General features: G+C 47.9%; 1 protein-coding gene across 1 annotated transcript in view; it reads left to right on the forward strand.

The window, feature by feature from the left end:
* The first annotated feature begins 6,291 nt into the window (after positions 1-6,291).
* CELSR3 (cadherin EGF LAG seven-pass G-type receptor 3) overlaps positions 6,292-22,320 on the forward strand; it is a 237,479-nt gene continuing 221,450 nt past the window's right edge. Inside the window, exon 1 of the mRNA XM_063941154.1 lies at positions 6,292-10,893. Within this exon, the coding sequence (XP_063797224.1) occupies positions 6,504-10,893 (4,390 nt within the window). The 5' untranslated portion in view covers positions 6,292-6,503. The remainder of the gene's footprint in view (positions 10,894-22,320) is intronic.

The raw sequence follows: 22,320 nt of genomic DNA on the forward strand, positions 1-22,320 counted from the left end.
GCAGGTGGTGGTGCGGGGGTGCCGTGGGTGGGGGAGAGGTGGGTGGGGGGGGACCGCAGATGGAGGAGGGTGTCTGCAGATGCTGCGGGTGGAGGGGGGGGGCAGGTGTGGGGGGAGACATATATGGGGGGTGGATGGTGGAGGGGGTCTGGAGGTGCTGTGGGTGGCGGAGGGGCGGGGGAGTGGGAGCCGTGGGTGGTGTAGGGGGTCTGGAGGCACAGCGTGTGGGGGAGGGGTGGAGTGCCGCATGTGGTGGAGGGGAAGGTGCGGAGGTGTGGTGCATTGGGGAGGGGTCTGGACGCGCTGCGGGTACTGTACCTCCCAAAAAGGTATTTGGAGGGTATACAGTAACAGGGCCAGGACAGGGGTGACAGGGTCAGAACAGGGGTGACGGGACAAGGACAGGGGTGACTGGGCCAGGACAGAAATAACAGGGACAGGGTAGGGGCGGTAGGACCAGGACAGGGGTGACAGGGTCAGGATAGGGTTGACAGGGCAAGCACAGGGGTGACAGGGCCAGGATAGGGGTGACAGGGCAAGGCCAGGGGTGACAAGGCAAGGCCAGGGGTGACAGGGACATGACAGAACACAGGGCACGGGAGAGATTGGTATTAGGGACAGAACAGTGGTGACAGACAGATGTATCTTACCGGAGTCACTGCTGCTGGCTGCTGCTGTTCCACTCCATCCTGTTGGGATCTGCTGCTGGTGGAGACTTGGCATGGCTGACTCTCTCAGGATGGAGTCCTGCTTCCTCTGCCCGTCCGCATCCCTCCCCCCACTCCTCAGTCACACACCACGGACCTCGCGCGGCTGCCGGGCACTGTGGTAAGGGGTGACTGGTTAGCCCCCAGGAAACGCTGCGGCTGGAGGGTGGAGGTGATCATAGCATGCAAGCGGCGCGGACCTCGCGGCTGCCGGGCACTGTGGTAAGGGGAGACTGGGAGTGACTGGTTAGCCCCCAGGAGACGCTGCAGCTGGAGGGTGGAGGTGGTCATAGCATGCACGCGGCGTGGACCTCGCGGCTGCCGGGCACTGTGGTAAGGAGAGACTGGGAGTGACTGGTTAGCACCCAGGATATGCTGCGGCTGGAGGGAGGAGGGGGTCATAGCATGCACGCGGCGCGGACCTTGTGGCTGCCGGGCACTGTGGTAAGGGGAAACTGGGAGTGACTGGTTAGCCCCCAGGAGATGCTGCGGCTGGAGGGAGGAGGGGGTCGGAGCCTGCAAGCAGCGCGGACTTCTGCAGCGCTGCCCGCCGGCTAAAGTGTGTGAAGGAGCTGGGCGCACCTCACTGTGGGCGGCAGCACTGCAGCCAGCGGTGGGGTTGCCGGGGCTGGAGATAACAGAGGCAGTACGGAACCTGCACAGCAGCAGGTGCCCCACAAAACTGCAGCTAGGAAACGTAGAGTGTGCCAGAAAGTGACGTTCCTCCGCGCCAGAGAGCCCCTGCTGAGTATGCTGATGTGGGAGGTCAAGCACACAGTGAGCCAGTGCCCGTCTGTACGGCATACCCCCTCACACCCCCCCCATACCTCCCAACTGTCCCGATTTTTCGCGGGACAGTCCCACTTTTTTGGGTCTGTCCCGGTGTCTTGCGGTGGGGGGGAAGGGCGGCAGTTGGGAAGCTCCTGTACTCGCTGTTCTGCTTAGCAGAGCAGCGGTGAATAGACGCTGTGCGCATTGGCACAGCGTCTATTTAGTGGAGACAGAGGGAGAGGGGGCATCAGGGGGTGCGGATTAAGGGGGGGGTCCGGTAGCAGAGCCGGATTAAGGGGGGGGGGGCAGGGGGTACGTTCCGTGGGCCCCACAGTTTTAGGGCCCCCCCGGCTGGAGTAGCTCTGTCCCAGCTCTGAAGCTCACCCGTCCTGCCTGCAACAGCAGCAGCATTGTGCTACAGTCAGCACCCGCTGCTGCGTGTTGGCAGGTCTGTGGTGTTGCAGGGAGGCAGCAGCCTCTCTGATTTCTTCTGCCTGTGCGGGTGTGTAGGGGGGAGCGACCACCCCCTCTGGATTTACCCCTAGCTGAGGGGCCAAAATCCCATAAAAAAAAACCCAATTCCCGGAATTTGCATAAGGGGGCGTGGCCACACGGTCCACGATTAGGCCACGCCCCTGAACCCGCAGCAGGCACAGCAATGAGATAGGGCCCCCCTGTCTGAAGTACCCCGGGCCCCCCGGACTCATAATCCACCCCTGGAGGCATGCCAGCAGCTCACAGAGCGCTGGGCATGCCCCCTCACTGATGAAAATGGGGCGTGGCTCGTGACCGTGGGTCCTCTGTGAAGCCACGCCCCCTTTCTGTTGGTCACGCCTCCTTTTTCGCCACACATGTCACTCCTTCTGCCTGAAGAAAGCTGGGAGGTATGCACCCCTGCCTGTGTCATGCCCATACCATCTGCTTCTGCTCCTAGTCTCCTATAGATTTGCCCAGATCTGTGACTCATTTGACTAACTCCGCCCAGTGTTGTGACTCCGCCCAGCGTACGCAAATGAGGCACAAAGTCACAGCGATGGATGTAAACACTTTGATGGCACATTTATCAAAACATTTTAGCAGGAAGACGTATGTTAAACTGTACATGAGCTTGTTAACTAGTTAATACCATTTACAGAGTGATTTAATTCACTTTGATTTGTTGATTGCAAACAACCTGAAAACATTTGCTTTTCTAGATCAGTGGTTCTCTAACTCAGTCCTTAGGACCCCACACAGTTTATATTTTCCAGATCACCTAGCAGGTTTGTTTACTCATTACTCACTGTTAGTTTTTAAAGATCCATAGGTGGCGCTAATTATTAGCTTGCAATTCTGTGAGGAGACCTGGAAAACATGAACTGTTGGGGGTCCTGAGGACCGAGTTTGAGAACCTGTGTCATAGATGATATGAGAATGAATGCACTAACCAAGACTAACTAGCTCATGACTAGAATGATGCCTTTAATATTTGAACAGGTTCACTCAAGGGAAACTCCCAACTACATGCATTAGGCTGGGGGCAGGGGTTCTCAATGCACCATGGTGGTCATTCCGAGTTGATTGCTCGCTAGCAGTTTTTAGCAGCCGTGCAAACGCTATGCCGCCACCCACTGGGAGTGTATTTCAGCTTAGCAGAAGTGCGATCGAAAGGATCACAGAGCGCCTGCAAAATCATTTTGTGCAGTGTCAGAGTAGCTTCAGACCTACTCCTAGCTTGCGATCACTTCAGACTGTTCAGTTCCTGTTTTGACGTCACGAACACGCCCTGCGTTCGCCCAGCCACGCCTGCGTTTTTCCTGGCACGCCTGCGTTTTTTGGAACACTCCCTGAAATTGGTCAGTTGACACCCAGAAACGCCCACTTCATGTCAATCACTCTGCGGCCAGCAGTGCGACTGAAAAGGATCGCTAGACCTTGTGTGAAACTACATCGGCCGTTGTGAAAGTACGTTGCGCGTGCGCATTGCGCCACATACGCATGCATAGAAGTGCATTTTTTTTGCATCATCGCTGTGCATCGAACATTTTCAGCTAGCGATCAACTCGGAATGACCCCCAAGTACCAATAAAGCTTCTTTCAGACATGCTGACGGGAATATGCCGGGTCTCAGCCCAGTCCCTGGTAAGGTCGGGAACCTTGGATTCACACACAGAAAAATCCCTGGTTGCTACCCGTTCACATGCAATAATCCGGGGTTTTGCGTGTAGTGTGAAAGTGGTATAACAGATCATGTCTCTTGAATTTCTTTCTGTGGAAGCAGGTGGAACCATGACTGATCCAGCAAATAGATTAAATCACTTGTGCATAATTCAAGAAATCCCGAAAACCTAACCTGTTGGTAGTACTTGAGGATTTGAGTTGAGAACCTCTGGGCTAGAGTATACTATTGATGTATTGTGTGTACACATTTTTAGTTTTTTTTATCCCGAGGCTCAATTAAAACTTGCAGAATCACAAATAAATACAAAAAAGGTGGTTTTAACGCATTTAGGGGAACATTTACTAAGCAGTGATAAGAGCAGAGAAGTGACCCAGTGGAGAAGTTGCCCATGGCAACCAATCAGCACTGAGTAACATCTATAATTTGCATACTATAAAATGATACAGAGCTGCTGATTGGTTGATGGGGCAACTTCTCCACTGGCTCATTTCTCCGCTCTTATCACTGCTTAATAAATGTCCCCCTTAATCCTGTATTTACCACACCATCAAACTCAACATCATGTAAAGCCTGGCATTAGATGGAAGTGCTTGGGTAATTTAGAATTGAGATGAATAACACACAGCTGCAATGATGAGAGTAATGTAACCGGTGTTTGATGTAAGTAATAACTACGTCAAATCTCCATAGTAAATAATGGTTGTAGATTTGCAGAAAACAAATATAATAAATGACGCACTGGCTGTTTTCCTTTATCGGCGTGTTCATATGTTGTCTTGTTAGGTAAGATTAAAGGCATTAGCAGACCTGTCTCCTATAATACATGAGCTTGCACACTGAGCCAATAACACAGTCTGGATGGGTTGATTGAAATGACCAGCAAGACCATGAGACTCTTGGCTGAATGAACTCCACTAACCATTCATGTGAGCATTAGAGGGCGGATCCTGCACATTGTCATATTGGGGACAATAAGCCAGATCTGGCTCTGTTCATCGTATTCAGCAGCTTCCTATTAGCAGATGAGGTTGGGTCTGTACCATCGCTGCGAGAAATGCAGGGGGGGGGGGGGCGTGGATGATACCAATGGCAGCCATTATTGCAACTGGCAAACTGCTGTGATACTGTTTGGGTGTCATTCAATGCAATTTATCATGAGTAGGTAGCTAGAACCTTCCTGTGAATTGTGTGTATACAGTGCTAGCATAGCAAGGATGCGTATTATGGAGAACTGCCAGGTCATGAAAACTATTATACTCCACACAGGTATTAAGCGAATATAACTCAGACCGAAATATTAATATTACAATAGCTTATGGTAAAAAAATCGAATATGTCTGTACTCTGTATAGGTAATAATCTTGCTAAACTAATAAAACAGTTATAGTCACAAAATATAGACGAGAGCTGAGTGGCTCTCTTTTTGGCAACTGGGTTACTGCTGGAGCTTGTAGTACTACAACAGCTAGCAAGTCATAGGATGCATGCATTCACACAGCCCATGGCAGTGTTAAAAGGACAGGAATATCAAAGAGAGCTTTAGTAAGCTATACATTATACCTGCAGCAAAATGAGTCACCTCTGTTTACATTATATTCCCAGAATATCTATTAGCTCATACATTGGGGGAAATTTACTAAGATGGGAGTTCTATTTAAGATGGGATGTTGCCAATATCAACCAATCACATTCCAGGTATCTTCCAGAAGTTGCTAGATAAATGAGAAGTAGAATCTGATTGGTTGCTGTAGACAACAGCCCATCCTAAATAGAACACCCATCTTAGTAAATGTACCCCATTGTCTTCTAGGGTATGAGCAACTAGTCTTGTTTAGGAGGTTATTTATCAAAGCTTGGAGAGAGATAAAATTGTAAGATGAAGTGCCAACCAATCAGCTCCCCACTGTCATTTTTCAAACATGGCCTGTAACATGTAAGGTATGAGCTGATTAGCTAGTACTTTATCTCTCACAATTTTATTTCTCTCTGAACTTTGATAAATACCGCCCTTAATATTTTAATTTCAATTGTGAATAACACATTATGTATCTAGAGAGAGAGTGTGTGTGTGTGTGTGTGTGTGTGTGTATGTATATATATATAGAGAGAGAGAAATACAAACACACACACGCACACACCATATGAATATATATATTTAATGATTGATCACAGAGGTAATAGGGGAACATGTACTAAGCAGTGATAAAAGTGAAGTGAGCCAGTGGAGAAGTTGCCCATAGCAACCAATCAGCTGCTCTGTATACTTTTATAGTATGCAAATTATAAATGTTACGGCAATGCTGATTGGTTGGTGATGTCCCCCTTAATTTAGAACTGAAAATGTATTCCAATTACATTGTATATCACAGTGTGTTTCCTCAGATTACTTCATATCTATCTACCTACCTACCCACCCACCCCAAAAAAAAACCACCCCCAATCCCTACATGGATTCTACCTCAAGTAGGGAGTGCTGGGTATGGATTTTCTTGTGTCAGGCTTTCAGCACTCTGGACAGCTCTCATCCAGTTTGCCAGCAGTAAAGATGGCGCCCGCCTGCATTGTTTCTGACTCAGCTGCCAGCGCTGCGCATGCGCCTCGGGGCGATACCAAGCGGCGGCCGCAGTAGAGGGGGGTGGGAAGATGGGGTGGAGCGGACCATCAGGGTTGCCGGGAGCCATGTTGGTGGTGCTGGATGAAAGGCGGCTGAGGGGGAGATGCTGCGCCCGGCGGAGACGGTGAGGAGAGCCAGCGCCGAGTAGATGGTAGCCGCCGCGGCCGGGAGACAGACAGGAGGAGCGGGGGAGGGGAGTGCCGCTGCCCAGTGAGGGGCTGCTCTGTGCCAGGCGACAAGGAGGGAGACTATGGCTGCTGCTCCGCCGCCGCCGCTGCTGGGGACCAGCCTGGCTTACCTTCTCCTCCTCCTCTCCATCCCTTTGTTTCCTCCCAGCCTGGGGAAGCATGCATGGGGCTGGGGGAGCCCCGGTAGCCGGTCCCCGACCCCTCCTCCCCCAGCCCTCTGCATTGTGGAGCTGCTGTGTGCCACCAAGGGGGCTGCGATAGCCCAGTGCATGGAGGCCAGGGGCAGCCAGGAGGGACTGTGCAGGTGCCCCTGGCCCCGGACCCTCTGCTGGGGGCCCCCAGCCGGAGGACTGACTGGCTGCATCCTTGCAAAGTGCATTACTAGGACTTGGGGGTCTGCATGCAGCTGGGGGAGACCCCTGGGGGCACAGGGAAAATGCATCCACCTGCCAAATCCCGGACCTGTGCCTCCAGCCTGCCACTGTAGGACCAAGAGGCAGGCAGAGGAGCCCCCAGAGGGGGCCAGGAGCAGAGGGAAACCCCCTGGCTGTTACTGGATTACAAAATCAATTGTGCTTCCTATGGATCCCCTGCCCGTCATAGGACCCCATTGCCTTAAGAGTCACAGCACTAAGGACATTCATGTTTTTCTGCAGCAACACTGCCAACCAATTCTGCCATGCAGTGGTGCCACATCCAGCAATAGGACCCTGTGCGAGAGGGGCTCATCCCCATACAGCAGCTGCCTTCCCAACTCCCAACTTCTTCTCCTCCTGCAGTGCATCTCCAGCAGCTCATCCCGTGGTGCAGGAGCCGGGGACCAGCTGCATCTCTGCAAACACACCATGGATGGGAATTGCACCCTGGGGCTTTTAATCCTTAGGACCGGCAGGTCTGGTCAGGAGCAGGGGCACTCCTGTGGAGGGAGACCTTGGTGCCATTATGCTTACGACAAGAGGGGGCTAGGATGTCCCTGTGATTGCAATCACAGCAGAGGGAAGGAAGCCAAGGGGGCTCTGCAATGTGTGCAGCAGCTTGTGAGGACATATCCCCATCCACACTTGCATAAATTAAGATTGTGTCTCCGGACTATAAGCAGGACTGACTGCCCCATGCTGCAACACTACCAGATGCACCCTGAGACCCCCTCTCCATCAGTGCTCTGTGTGTGCAACCTTGAGTTTTTGCATTCATATAAGCCCTTTGGGATCATTGTGCTCACGGATGTCAGTAGCTTTGCAAGGAGCCAGCCCTGTGACCCTCTCTGGGTGAGCTGCACCCGGGGATGCAAGGGAGAGCAGCCCAGGGATAGCACGCGCAGAGAGGAGGTTTCAGCACCAGCTCACTGGACAGCTCCCAGTGCTCAGCTACAGACCTCAGAACTCCCTTCCTCCAGACTGCAGGACCAGCTGCCCCCAAGAGGACCCTGCTCTCTTTATTTTCCATTTAACTCCACCAAAGGTTGCCTAAAAACTACTTTTCCAGCATCCAGTCTGGGGAAGGTTACAAGCACTGATCTGTTCTCTCAACAACAATTAGCTGGAAGCAAAGCAATGCATGCCAATCCATTCAACCTCCCTCTTATATCACAAGCACAAGATGTCAAGCAAGGGGCCAGTGGGAGGAGTAGGGAGAAGGCATCCCTCCCATTGATAAGAACACGCAGGGCGGTCAACCGGCATCCTCACTTCCCCCAGTATAATTATCAGGTTCAGGTGGCTGAAAATCAGCCCCCTGGGACCCCTGTGATAACCATGACAGCACAAGACCCTGATGTTGGAGATTCTGGGAAGGTTTTCTACACCATGGATGCTCTGATGAATAGCAAGTCTTTGGAGCTGTTTAGTATAGATTCAGTGACAGGTCTAATCTCCACCGTAGAGATTCTAGACAGGGAAAGCATGGACCTCCACTATTTCCGTGTCACCGCCGTGGACCACGGCTCCCCGCGTCTGTCGGCCACCACCATGTTGGCTGTTACTGTCGCTGACAAAAATGACCACAGCCCCACGTTTGAGCAGACAGAGTACAGGGAGAGTATTAGAGAGAACGTGGAGGAGGGGTACCCAATCTTGCAACTGAGAGCCACCGATATTGATTCCCAAGCTAACGCCAATATTAAGTACCGTTTTGTGAATGAACAGGCAGCCCATTCTGTGTTTGAAATAGATGCAAGATCTGGCTTAATCACCACCAGTGGGCAGGTAGACAGAGAGAAGAGGGAGAAATACTCTTTGATTGTAGAGGCCAGTGATCAAGGTAAGGACCCAGGACCCAGGTCATCCACTGTTAAAGTTGAGATTACTGTCCTAGATGAGAATGACAATGTGCCCCAGTTTAGTGAGAAACGTTACATTGTCCAGGTGCGAGAAGACATGAGAGCTCATACTGAGATTATAAGGGTCTCAGCTACTGATCTTGACAAGGATAGTAACTCGGTGGTCCATTACAACATTATTAGCGGTAACAGCAGAGGTCAGTTCTCCATTGATAGTTTAAATGGTGCCATACAGGTGGTAGCACCCTTGGACTTTGAAAAAGAGAGGGAGTATACACTCAAAATCCGTGCACAGGATTCCGGCCGCCCTCCACTATCAAACAACACTGGTATATTGAGTGTACAAGTGATAGACATAAATGACCATGCCCCTATATTTGTCAGCACCCCATTTCAAGTAAACGTGCTTGAAAATGTCCCTTTGGGTCACTCTGTGATTCACATCCAAGCTGTCGACGCAGATTATGGAGAAAACGCCCGTATGGAGTACAAGTTAACAGGAGTGTCGTCTGCTACACCCTTTGTAATCAACAGCGCTACTGGTTGGATCACTGTGAGTGGCACACTGGATAGGGAGACTGTAGATCAGTATCAGTTTGGGGTGGAAGCTCGTGATCATGGAAATCCACCATTGTCTGCATCCGCCAGTGTCACCATCATAGTCCTGGATGTAAATGACAATCGACCAGAGTTTACCCAACGGGAATATTTTATTCGTTTAAATGAAGATGCCAGCGTGGGAACCAGTGTACTTAGCCTAACTGCTATAGACAGGGATGTGAACAGCGCCATCACGTATCAGATCACTGGGGGGAACACCCGCAATCGCTTTGCCATTAGTACACACAGTGGATCAGGGTTAATCACTCTGTCTCTGCCCCTTGACTACAAACAGGAAAGACGCTACATCCTAACAGTGACCGCTTCTGACCGCATCCTTCATGACAACTGCTATGTCCATATAAACATCACTGATGCGAACACTCACAGACCCGTCTTTAATAGCGCACACTACCCGGTTGATATCAACGAGGATAGCCCCATTGGAAGCACTGTGTTGGTAATTGTGGCAACAGATGATGACATGGGGGAGAATGCCAGGATCACATACTTTTTGGAGGACAACATCCCTCAATTTGGTATCAACCCAGACACTGGAGCCATCACACTTAGTGCCCAGCTAGACTATGAGGATCAGATGACTTACACTATTGCTATTGTGGCAAAAGATAATGGAATCCCCCAAAAATCAGACACCGCATATGTAGAAGTAATGGTTAACGATGTCAATGATAATGCTCCTCAGTTTTTGAACACACTGTACCACGGTATAGTCTCAGAGGACGCTCCGCCCTTTACCAGTGTCCTACAGATCTCTGCCACCGACCGGGATTCTCATTCCAATGGAAGGGTACAATACACTTTTCAAAATGGCGAAGATGGCGATGGGGATTTCACGATTGAACCAACCTCAGGTATCATACGGACAATACGAAAGTTGGACAGAGAAAGCGTTTCCTTCTATGAATTGACAGCGTATGCTGTGGATAGAGGCATCCCTCCCCAAAGGAGTCCAGTTCGTATCCAAGTAGCCATCCAGGATGTCAACGACAATGCTCCAGTATTCCCAGCGGATGAGTTTGAGGTCTTCATAAAGGAAAACAGTATTGTTGGCTCCGTGGTTGGCCAAATCAAAGCCACGGATCCTGATGAAGGCCCAAATGCACAAATAATGTATCAGATTGTAGAAGGCAACATTCCTGAAATTTTCCAGATGGATTTCTTTTCTGGAGAGCTGACCGCCCTCACAGATTTAGATTATGAGACCAAATCTGAGTATGTGATCGTGGTCCAGGCAACCTCAGCTCCTCTTGTTAGCAGGGCAACCGTTCATATTAAGCTGATTGATCAGAATGACAACACTCCCGTTTTGAAGAACTTTCAGATACTCTTCAATAATTACATCTCCAACAGCTCCAACACTTTTCCCTCTGGTGTGATTGGAAAGATACCAGCCTATGATCCCGATGTGTCAGACAGACTATTCTACACGTTTGAGCGTGGAAATGAGCTAAATTTGTTAATTGTCAATCATTCCAGCGGGGAGTTAAGGTTAAGCCGGAAACTAGACAACAATCGTCCATTGATGGCATCAATGCTGGTCACAGTGTCAGGTAAATCCTCTCTTTAATATGTTCTTAACTTCATTTTACACCCAATATGTTAGTCAACTTTTTGGTTTTCAGCTGTGTCCTCATTGCATGGTGTTTGTGACATGTTTGGTCAGGGTTGTAGAAGCGCCTGAAGCTTGATGTCCAGTAAAATGTACACAGATACTGTATTAGCGTTTTTAGATTTGCTATAGATTTCACTTGATGGCCATTTATATTGACAAACGGTGTTTACTTTTTAAAGTTTGCCCACTCTTCCTCTCCCTGGCACTCAGATTGTTAAGTCCTCTTTAGATTATATGTTTGAAACCGGTTATATTCTTTCGGAACTAATCCAAAAATTTGTTTTCCTGCTCTTTATAAGACAAAGAATCTGAATTGCTTGAGCGTTCAGATTTTGTAATTCGGGTGTGGATCATTAGATCGACAGTGTCTAAGTTAACAATGTTTAGGTCGACAGGGTTGGATGGTCGACAGAGTTTCTAGGTCGACATGTGCTAGGTCGACAGGTCAAAAGGTCGATATGAGGGTTTTTTTTGGGGGGGGGGGGTTGTGTCGTTTTCTTCGTAGAGTGACCAGGAACCCCAATTAGAGCACCATGTCCCTTCGCATGGCTCGCTTCGCTCACCATGCTTCGGGCAAGGTGCCTCGCTCCGCTACCGCTTCGCTCGGCACAGATTACCATTCCAATCGTAGTCCACGTGGATCGCTAAGTATGAAAAAGTGCAAAAAAAAAGAAAAAAAAATGGGAAAACTCATGTCGACCTTTGACCTGTCGACCTAGCACATGTCGACCTAGAAACCCTGTCGACCTTCCAACCCTATCGACCTAGTGACTGTCGACCTATAGTGGTCGACCTAAACATTGTCGGCCTAGACAGTGTCGATCTTCAGACCGGATCGCTTGTAATTCACCATGTGAAATTTTGGAGCTTGCTAGACTACTGCAGAAGACAGATTAATAGACCAAGTCTAGAAGTCATGCGGGGACAGACGATACTTCTGAGTCGGCCCAATTATCGGCGACGTTCACAGAAAAAAAGTTACCATTTTCATTACGTGTCATTTAAAAAAAAAAAAAGACTCTTTTATAGTCAGTCTCAGACATTCCTAAGGTCAAGCTTGGATTGACCTAAAAAACAACATAAACATTTGCGCTATCTGACATTAAGTTTTTAAAAAACTGGTCTACTGATCCATAGCTCACGGCGTCATATTAACTGTAACCAGTCTCTGTTTAAGATCGTACACGCAATTCTGATTGTAGGGATCCAAAAAGATTCATTTGTTTATGTTTCCATTAGAATTGCCCATATTGGTTTAACTCTTAACTCTATTTGTTTGGCCCCATAACTTTCTGTGCAAATATACAATAGACCAGTGGTTCTCAACCCTCAAATTTTACCAACAGGTCATGTTTTGAGGATTTACGTCTGTGGAAGTGGGTGGGATGAATATTGACCCAGCATGTGCATGATTCAAGAAATCCAGAAAACATAACCTGTTAACCATTGTAATAGAGTGTACTGTAGTTCATGTTATTATCATTTGTTTAATAGCCTCAAAGAAAACTTTACTAGTATGCTACTTTTGGGGTCTAGGTTAGAAACATGGTGGGGTATATTTATACCCCTTTTCCACTAGCTCAAAAAAACACGGGTAAATGCACGGGGGCGCGCATTTACCCGTGTTTTTGGCAAGTGGAAAAGGGTCAACCCGGATCAATTGACCCGTGAATCCTACCCGGCTATTTACCTGGGTAGGACACGGGAATGATCCGGGTAGGGTTCTAGTGTAAACGGGAGCCGTGTCGATGCGACACGGCTCCCGTTTACACTGTATGGAAGGGCGGCGCTGGGAGATCATGTGATCTCCCTGCGCCGACCCTGCCGCGTCACTAGAAGCGTCACCAACCCGGCATATGCCGGGTTGTGACTGCTGATGGGAAAGGGGACGAGCACGGGTCGCAGCAGGTGGCAGCTCCCGTGTCAGGCTCCCGGCTGCGACCCGTGATCGTAAGTGGAAAAGGGGTATGACTGTACTAAAGGTCGATTTTGATTGTTTTTGTTCGATTTTAGATCAGTGTTAAAACGATTTTAATCGATGTTGGACTTCCAGGGTTTAAACACACATTTACTAGCAAATGATTTATTTTCATATTCATTTTTGAATGTTAGCAAATGTGTGTTTTAAACCTGGAAGCCAAACATCGATTAAAATCGATTTAACATCGATCTAAAATAGAACAAAAACAACCAAAATAGACCTTTAGTAAATATACCCCCAGGTGACAGATTATACATTTTCGGGCGCATCCCTACTAGTGTTGATTAAGGGGTCTATTTGCTAAGACTTGGATGTAGATAAAGTACCAGCCAATCAGCTCCTAACTGCCATGTGACAGTTAGGAGCTGATTGGCTGGCACTTTATCTCCATCCACTTTATCTTCAACCAGGGCTTAGTAAATAGACCCCTAAATTTCCATTTAACAAGAAAAATACATAATTTAACGTTTTAAGGCATATTAACTTTATACTGGAACCAGAGCAACTATATTTCAGAGGAAAGTGGCTACAACGATAGAGTCTACGGGAAATGTTTTGACTGAAGCTCCGTCCTGGTGGTTTAACCAATGTATTGACCTTTGTTAGAGATAAACAAAAATTTTCAACCCTTGTCCTTGTGTAATTCAGCATTTGGCTGCAATTTCTGATGTTTTTGCCGGTGATATTTGGCCTCAAGAGATACGTCCTTCCTCACCCGCGCCACACTGCAGAACAAATTGACCGATTTGTACGAAAACGTTGCTTATCTATATCATATGTCGACAAGCGGTGCATCTTGTGCGCTTACGCCAATTATTAGTATGTGCTCGTAGAGCGCTAGCCTGCCAGGAAGCAGCTAATGATAGTAAATAGTGTTAGTTGAATGTGTCATAACAGAGCCTGAGTCAGTGCGTAGTCTGCCTACCTTATAGAGCGCAGTTGTAGCTTCTCCATAATTGATGAGCTTCCTGAGAGCAACATTGCAAGCATTAAATATGCTCTCACCTAAGACTCATTAAACGGCAGCGAGAAAATAAGTAAGTCCCCTGTTCCTTTGCTAAGACGAAGCATGTACTTTTGTGGTGTGTTAATGCTCCTGGTTTAGTGTAGGCTTTCGTCTACGTCCCTTCTTTCAAGATTAGGGCTCTCCAGGGGTTAATTGTATCTGTAGGGCAGATTGGCGCTGTATTCATACAGCCTGACACTCCGGTGACCATATATGCAGAAAAGCTTTTACTGTTCCAGCTGCAGCCGGGGAATGTGCATCCAACCTTTGTCTGCATGCAGAAGTAGTGCGAGCACTCACAGTCAGCTGAAATCATTGTCAGCTTCCAGTATGGCGGTGTAATGATGGGAAATTATATTCGCCCAGACGGAGCCACGCAACTACCAGTAATAACTAAAGAGAACATCAGTTATTTCATGCTTGAGCCTTGGAAGGAATCCGTCCTGAGCGGGGTGCTTTTATCTTCTGGATATGGCCGAGAGGAGAAACTGGGGCGGAAACTGGGTTCCTGTAAGATATTATGTACAGGAATGTTTAGTGGAACTGTTTCTGGTCATTAGGTGTAGCACGAGTATCCCCGGACTACTCTAAATTCTACCACCTGATCCTGCCTAAGGCTAAAATGCACCAGCTGGGGTTAGAGAGATGGTTACAAGGCACTGTTTAATTAATAAATGTCCATTCGGGATAAGGTCAATTTGGTGGCGGTCAGGATACCGACGCCGGAATCCCGACAGCCAAGAATGCTGACAGCTGGAATCCCGGCGCACAGGGACTATTCCCACTCGCGGGTGTACACAACACCCGCAGAGTGAGAATAGATCCGTGCCCGCAGCAAGCCAGCAAGGGGACTCTTAGCGCTCATCCCGTTGCCGGCATTCTGGCGGGCGAGATTACGCTGTCGGGATCTTGACAGCCGGCATCCCGCCCGCCGGTAAATAGTATGTAACCTGTCCATTCAGCATATCCCATGGCTGAGCTACCCTATTTACTAATTCCTTAGCTTTGTCTGGTGACCGGTCACATAAGGGTCTATTTACTAAGCCTAGGAGAGAGAGAAAATGAGGAGAGTTAAAGTGCCAGATAACCAGCTCCTGTTATTTTTCTAACGCAGCCCATAACATGGCAGTCGGGAGCTGATTGGCTGGTACTTTATCTCCCCATTTTCTCTCTCTCCAAGGTTTTCGTAAATAGACCGCATAGTCTTTATTCTACATTATCTCTACTATTTGTTTTGTATGCGGAGAACCCTTTTATATTATACCAAGGGGTACCCCATGGACCACAAGGAGTTAGCAGGGGATCTGTTTATTAATGGAACTCTGTATAGGATGAGTGGGCACTCACTGAGGTTAGAGGAGACAAAATTCCGTACAAAACGTAGGAAAGGATTCTTCACTGTAAGGGCAATAAGGATTTGGAACTCCCTGCCGGAGAAGGTAATAATGGCAGACTCTGTAAATGCATTAAAAAACAGATTGGACAGCTTTCTAGCTGAAAAAAGTATCCAAGGCTACAGCATATCATTGGCAAACGCAGGATTTGCATGGGGGGGGTTTACAGAACTGGGCAGAGCCAATCACGGGGTGCGGACTGAGGTGACCCAGTATATGCTGGGTCCGTAAAACTAGTGTGTGTGTGTGTGTGTGTGTATGTATATATCTACACACACACATATATATATATATACATACACATATATATTTATATATATATACATACACACACATACATATATACACATATACATAGCATATTAAACATGTATATATATATATATATATATATGTGTGTGTACACACACATATATATATACACATGCATATATATAATGTGTGTGTGTATGTATGTATATACATGTATATATATGTATGCACATGGATATATATGTGCTAGAATTAAAATAAAGTAACCTTTTATTAAGCACCAGGAAAAAAGCAGGCTGCAGAGGATGCTAGACAGCCATTAATAATACTCATGCAGCTAAAAAAAAAAAAAAAAAAGTTTTTGTTTTTTTAGTGGAGGGGGGTTTCTGGGTGCTCGGAAACCCCCCCTGGGTGCACCACTGCATTTTATATATTGACATTAAGTATCTGGGAGTTGTACGAAATATAATTGACAATTGGTATGAAACCATTACTTCAGCTGGTGCATTATAATGTGCACAGCTTAACACAGAATACAGGTTGAACCCGATGGGCATTTTGCCTCTTTTCAACCTCAACAACTATGGCCCTCATTCCGAGTTGTTCGCTCGTTATTTTTTTTTCGCTACGGAGCGATTAGTCGCAAACTGCGCATGCGCAATGTATGCAGTGCGCCTGCGCCAAGTAAATTAGCACAAAAGTTTGGTATTTTACTCACGCCTAACGAGGTTTTTTCATCGTTCTGCTGATCGTAGTGTGATTGACAGGAAGTGGGTGTTTCTGGGCGGAAACTGACTGTTTTCTGGGAGTGTGCGAAAAAACGCAGGCGTGTCAGGGAAAAACGCGGGAGTGTCTGGAGAAATGGGGGAGTGGCTGGGCGAACGCTAGGTGTGTTTGTGACGTCAAATCAGGAACAAAACGGCCTGAGCTGATCGCAGTGTAGGTGTAAGTCTCGAGCTACTCAGAAGCTGCTAAGAAATTTTTGGGGGTAATTCCAAGTTGATCGCAGCAGGAATTCTGTTAGCAATTGGGCAAAACCATGTGCACTGCAGGGGAGGCAGATATAACATGTGCAGAGAGAGTTAGATTTGGGTGTGGTGTGTTCAATCTGCAATCTAATTTGCAGTATAAAAATAAAGCAGCCAGTATTTACCCTGCACAGAAACAAAATAACCCACCCAAATCTAATTCTCTCTGCAAATGTTATATCTGCCCCCCTGCAGTGCACATGGTTTTGGCCAACTGCTAAAAAATTTCCTGCTGCGACCAACTTGGAATTACCCCCTCTATTTGCAATTCTGCTAATCTTTCGTTCGCAATTCTGCTAAGCTAAGATACACTCCCAGAGGGCGGCGGCCTAGCGTGTGCAATGCTGCTAAAAGCAGCTAGCGAGCGAACAACTCGGAATGAGGGCCTATGTTTCTATGTTGGCTTTTTGAGTTTCTTTACTGGGCATTTGTTGATGATGCCAACATTGCAGTTCCTGCCCCGCTGAATTAATGGCCAAGTTAGGGGGTCATTCCGACCCGTTTGTACGCAGCGGTTTGACGCTGCGGTGCGAATGGGTCCGGAATGCGCATGTGCGGAGGCCGCAGTGCGCGTGCACGCCGTTGCCTGGCGACAGGGGTCACCGGGTTACGCCGCGTCCTACGAAGAAAACGGTCGCAGAGCCAACCACAAGAAGATTGACAGAAAGAAGGCGTACCTGGGCGGATCCGGACCGTTGGAGACCGTTTTCGGGGAGGGCAGAAGAAAACGCAGGCGTGTCCAGCAGAACGGAGGGCGGATGTCTGATGTCAAAACCGGCTCCAGCATCGCAGAGATCGTCGCACAGGGTAAGTAGGTCCAGGCCTAGTCTACTTTTGCTTGACATTTTTTTAGCATAGCAGGGCTGCACAAGCGATCGCAGCCCTGCTAAGCTACAATACACTCCCCCATAGGCGTGGACTAGTTGATCGCAGCAGCAGCAAAAAGTTGCTGGCTGCGATCAACTCGGAATGACCACCTTACTCAGTTCTTGGATGTTGAGGTGCAGGAAACACAGACCAGGACTGCACTGGAGCATCTCCCGTGATGTGTTTACATATTGTAGTTTTAGTAGTCACACAAACGTTCTCCCAGTGAAATGAAGGAAGTCATATTTTTTTCATGTACTGTAGAGTGAAGGACGTATTTGCATAAGGCCTTCACTCTACAGTACATGAAAAAAATATTGCAGAGGACTCCGGGGGTAATTCAGACCTGGTCGCTCGCTAGCTGTTTTTTGCAGTCCTGCGTTCGCATAGTCGCCGCCCATCGGGGAGTGTATATTAGCTGTGCAAGTGTGCGATCGCATGTGCAGCCGAGCGGTACAAAAAGATTTTGTGCAGTTTCTGAGTAGCCCAGGACATACTCAGCCGCTGCGATCACTTCAGCCTGCCCGGGACCGGAATTGACGTCAGACACCCGCCCTGCAAACGCTTGGACACGCCTGCGTTTTTCCAGACACTCCCAGAAAACGGACCACTTCCTGTCAATCTCCTTGCGATCGCCCCTGCGAATGGATTCTTCACACAAACCCATCGTAGAGCAACGAACCGCTTTGTACCTGTGAAACACGCCTGCGCATTGCACTGCATACGCATGCACAGTTGTCACCTTATCGCAGCGCTGCAAAAAACGCTAGCGAGCAATCAGGTCTGAATTACCCCCTCCGGTACACACATTTGCAACTATATGGTAAGAAACCCACCAATGTCAAGGCACTTCTACTAAGGTAGTCATATATATAATATTACCCCCCACGTTGGGTCATTCATTTCTGAGTTTTAAATTGAGATCCGACTTACCCGGAGGCACCCAAACTCCTGTAACATGGCACTGTAGGGAGCAGCATCCCCCAGCACTCCAGCTACTTATCCCAATTGTGCGTCACATTTTATGATCATGTAGAGTGTTGGCCTTTTTCATGTCTAGATTAACCCCTCACTTACACACCCCTGTGGTAAGCCAATTATTGATTTAGCTCCTTGCATTTTGTATATGATAGTTTTAGTATTCCCAGACAGACCAGTCCGCACCTCTAGCCTTAATGTACAGTAACTACGCGTTTCATTTCACCTTTCGGGTTACACACAGGGGTCAGTAGGGTGCTTGACTGAAATGGGAAAAACTAAGAACAAACTTTTAACTAACTGGTAGCACTATGGGGGTCATTCCAACCCGATCGCTTGCTGCAGTCTGTCGCAGCGCAGCGATCGGGTCGGAACTGCGCCGGCGCCGCAGTGCGCTGGCAGATGGCAGCCGTCGTTGTCTAGCGATCGCCTCTGAGGCAGAGGCGGTCGCTGGGCGGGAGGGGGCTGGACGGCGGCGTTAAGCCGCCGTTTAGAGGGCGCGGTCTGGCCAATGCAGGCGTGGCCGAACCGTTGGGGGGGTGGGCCGCGGCGGCTGCGTGACGTCACATGCAGCCGCTGCGGGCCAGGGAGTGATGAGTAGGTCCTGGCCAGAACGCTAAAGCTGCGCTGGTCGGGAGCTACTCTTGAAGTGCAAAGGCATCGCCGCTGTGCGATGCCTTTGCACTTCTGCGAGGGGGGGGGGGGGCACTGACATGCGGGGCGGACTAGCCCTGTGCTGGGCGTCCCCCCGCATGTCAGTGTGAATGATCGTAGCTGTGCTAAATTTAGCACAGCTACGATCAACTCGGAATTACACCCTATATTTGGCCATACTAACCACTCACATTAGCCTAGATCATGCAGACGTCTCGCTTCTTGACCTGTCTTATATGTAATGATGCATTTCATGAAGATGTTTCTTAGCACACGTGGGAGCTGTCAGGAGGTATTCCTTACCCTTATATGCAGTAAAGTGTATGATCTCGGTGGGAAACCGCTCTGCAGTGTTACTGTGGTCTTGTCACCTACAAACTATGATAAAAACCATTTTGTGGGCTGGACCAAAGTTTAGCCTTTCAATTCACTAGGAACTAGAGCCTCCACTGAGGTATGAAGCACAAAGAGCCTCATGCCCCAATAATGTGATGACAGTAATTCCTGGCAAATTCAACATGCAGTCATAACCTGCCTATGTAACAGCATTTGTAACTTAGGAAGGTTTTCCGCTTAGCTCTGAATTCATATGGTGCAGATATTGAGGCAGGTTATAAGAGACTGAGCAACGATAGAGAGGGGTTTGAGGCGTGCGAGAGCAGCGGTGCCGGCTAGTACAGAAATCAGCAGTATTCAGCAAAGGGAAATGATGATGTGTAAGAAGCTGGGTTAAGTGAATGGCTATAAAGTTAAGGGTATCCGGTCTTTAGGTCGACAGTACTTAGGTCGAAACTCATTAGGTCGACCACTATTGATCGACATGCATTAGGTCGACATGGTCACTAGGTCGACATGGCAAATGCTGACACATTAAAAGGTCGACATGAGTTTTTTTAAAAATATATAGTTGTTTTGAACTTTTCCATGCTTTACGATCCACGTGGATTACGATTGTGAATAGTAACCTACCTTGCCCGAAGCATGGTGAGCAAAGTGAGCCATGCGATCACTTGCGGTCACATGCGGTCACTTTACAAATACAATAACACCCCCAAAAAAAAACTCAAGTCGACATTTTTCATGTCGACATAATTACCGTGCTGACCTATTTTAGGTGTTGATACGGTCAACAGTGTCGGCACCTGACAGTGGTCGACCCAATGACTGTCGACCCTATGATCCGATTCCACACCCAAAGTTAAGGAAGACTTTATAGTTACTGATGGGAATTCATGAGAGCAATACAGCAAAGTACAGGTTGAGTCTTACACGGGTGTGGTATTGAAGGTCGACAACACTTAGGTCGACAGTGTCCAAGTCGACCACTATTGGTCCACAGTAACTAGGTGGACAGAGATTCTAGGTCAACATGGTCTAGGTCGACAGGTCAAAAGGTCGACATGTGTTTTTAATCTTTTTTGGTGTTGTTTTTCTCCGTACAGTGACCGGAACCCCAATTAGTGCACCGCGTCCCCTCGCTGCGCTCGGCACAGTTTACCGATCCCAAATGTAGTCCACGTGGATCATAAAGTATGAAAAAGTACAAAAAAAGATTACTTTTAAAAAAAAACTCAGGTCGACATTTTAACCTGTCGACCAAGAACATGTCGACCTAGTTACTGCCGACCAATAGTGGTCAACTTAGACACTGTCGACCTAGAGACCGGATACCGTCTTACATATCCAAAATGCTTGGGACCAGAAGTATTTTGGATATCGGATTTTTCCGTAGTTTGAGATATTGGCATATTGAGATATATTTTGGGGGTGGGAACCAAGTGTAAACACAGAATGCATTTATAATTCCTAAACACATTATACACATTTATTTATTAACAGTTTCTGCTATAGCGCAGCAAATTCTGCACTTACACATAGTCTGACTGTCATTGTATACAATATGTTTAATCATTTTGTGCATTAAACAAAGTTTGTGTACATTGGGCCTGATTCATGTTTGTAAGTAAAGCAAAAAAGCAAGTAACTGGGCAAAACCATGTTGCACCGCGGCTGGGGCAGATGTAACATGTGCAGAGAGAGCTGTAGATTTGGGTTTCGGTGTGTTGAAACTGAAATACATGCAAAAGCAGCCAGTATTGACCCTGCACAGAAAACATATAAATGTATTTGCTTCCCTTGCATGGCAACATGGGCCCTCATTCCGAGTTATTCGCTCGGTATTTTTCTTTGCATCGCAGCGATTTTCCGCTAATTGCGCATGCGCAATGTTCGCACTGCGACTGCGCCAAGTAAATTTGCTAAGAAGTTTGGTATTTTACTCATGGCATTACGAGGTTTTTTCTTCGTTCTGGTGATCGTAGTGTGATTAACAGGAAGTGGGTGTTTCTGGGTGGAAACTGGCCGTTTTCTGGGAGTGTGTGAAAAAACGCTGCCGTTTCTGGGAAAAACGCGGGAGTGGCTGAAGAAACGGGGGAGTGTCTGGGCGAACGCTGGGTGTGTTTGTGACGTCAAACCAGGAACGACAAGCACTGAACTGATCGCACTGGAAGAGTAAGTCTCGAGCTACTCAGAAACTGCACTGAAAAATCTTTTCGCAATATTGCGAATACTTCGTTCGCAATTCTGCTAAGCTAAGATTCACCCCCAGAGGGCTTAGCGTGTGCACTGGTGCGAAAAGCGGCTAGCGAGCGAACAACTCGGAATGAGGGCCATGGTTTGATCCAGACATAAAGTTACTTGCTTTTTTTGCTTTACTTACAAATATGAATCAGGCTCATTGAACCATCAGAAATCAAAAGTCTCAGATGCTTACTAAAAATTTCCGTACTTTAGATATGGGAGACTTGGGTGTGGTATGTAAAGTCGACAGTAAGTAGGTCGACAATGTTCTGGTCGACCACTATTGGTCTACAGTAAGTAGGTCGACAGGGTTTCTAGGTCGACAGGGTCTTTAGGTTGACATGTTCTAGGTCGACAGGTCAAAAGGTCGACATGAGTTTTTGATGTTTTATTGGTGTCGTTTTCTCCGTACAGTGACCGGGAACTCCAATTAGTGCATTGCGTCCCCTCGCATGGCTCGCTTCGCTCGCCATGCTTCGGGCAAGGTGCCTCGCTCTGATACCGCTGCGCTCGCCACAGGTTACTGTTCCCAATTGTAGTCCACGTGGATCGTAAAGTATGAAAAAGTTTTAAAAAAAAGTTTTTTTGTAAAAAAAAAACTAATGTCGACCTTTTGACCTGTCAA

The sequence above is a fragment of the Pseudophryne corroboree genome, chromosome 9 (genome assembly GCF_028390025.1).
Source record: "Pseudophryne corroboree isolate aPseCor3 chromosome 9, aPseCor3.hap2, whole genome shotgun sequence".
Taxonomy (NCBI): domain Eukaryota; kingdom Metazoa; phylum Chordata; class Amphibia; order Anura; family Myobatrachidae; genus Pseudophryne; species Pseudophryne corroboree.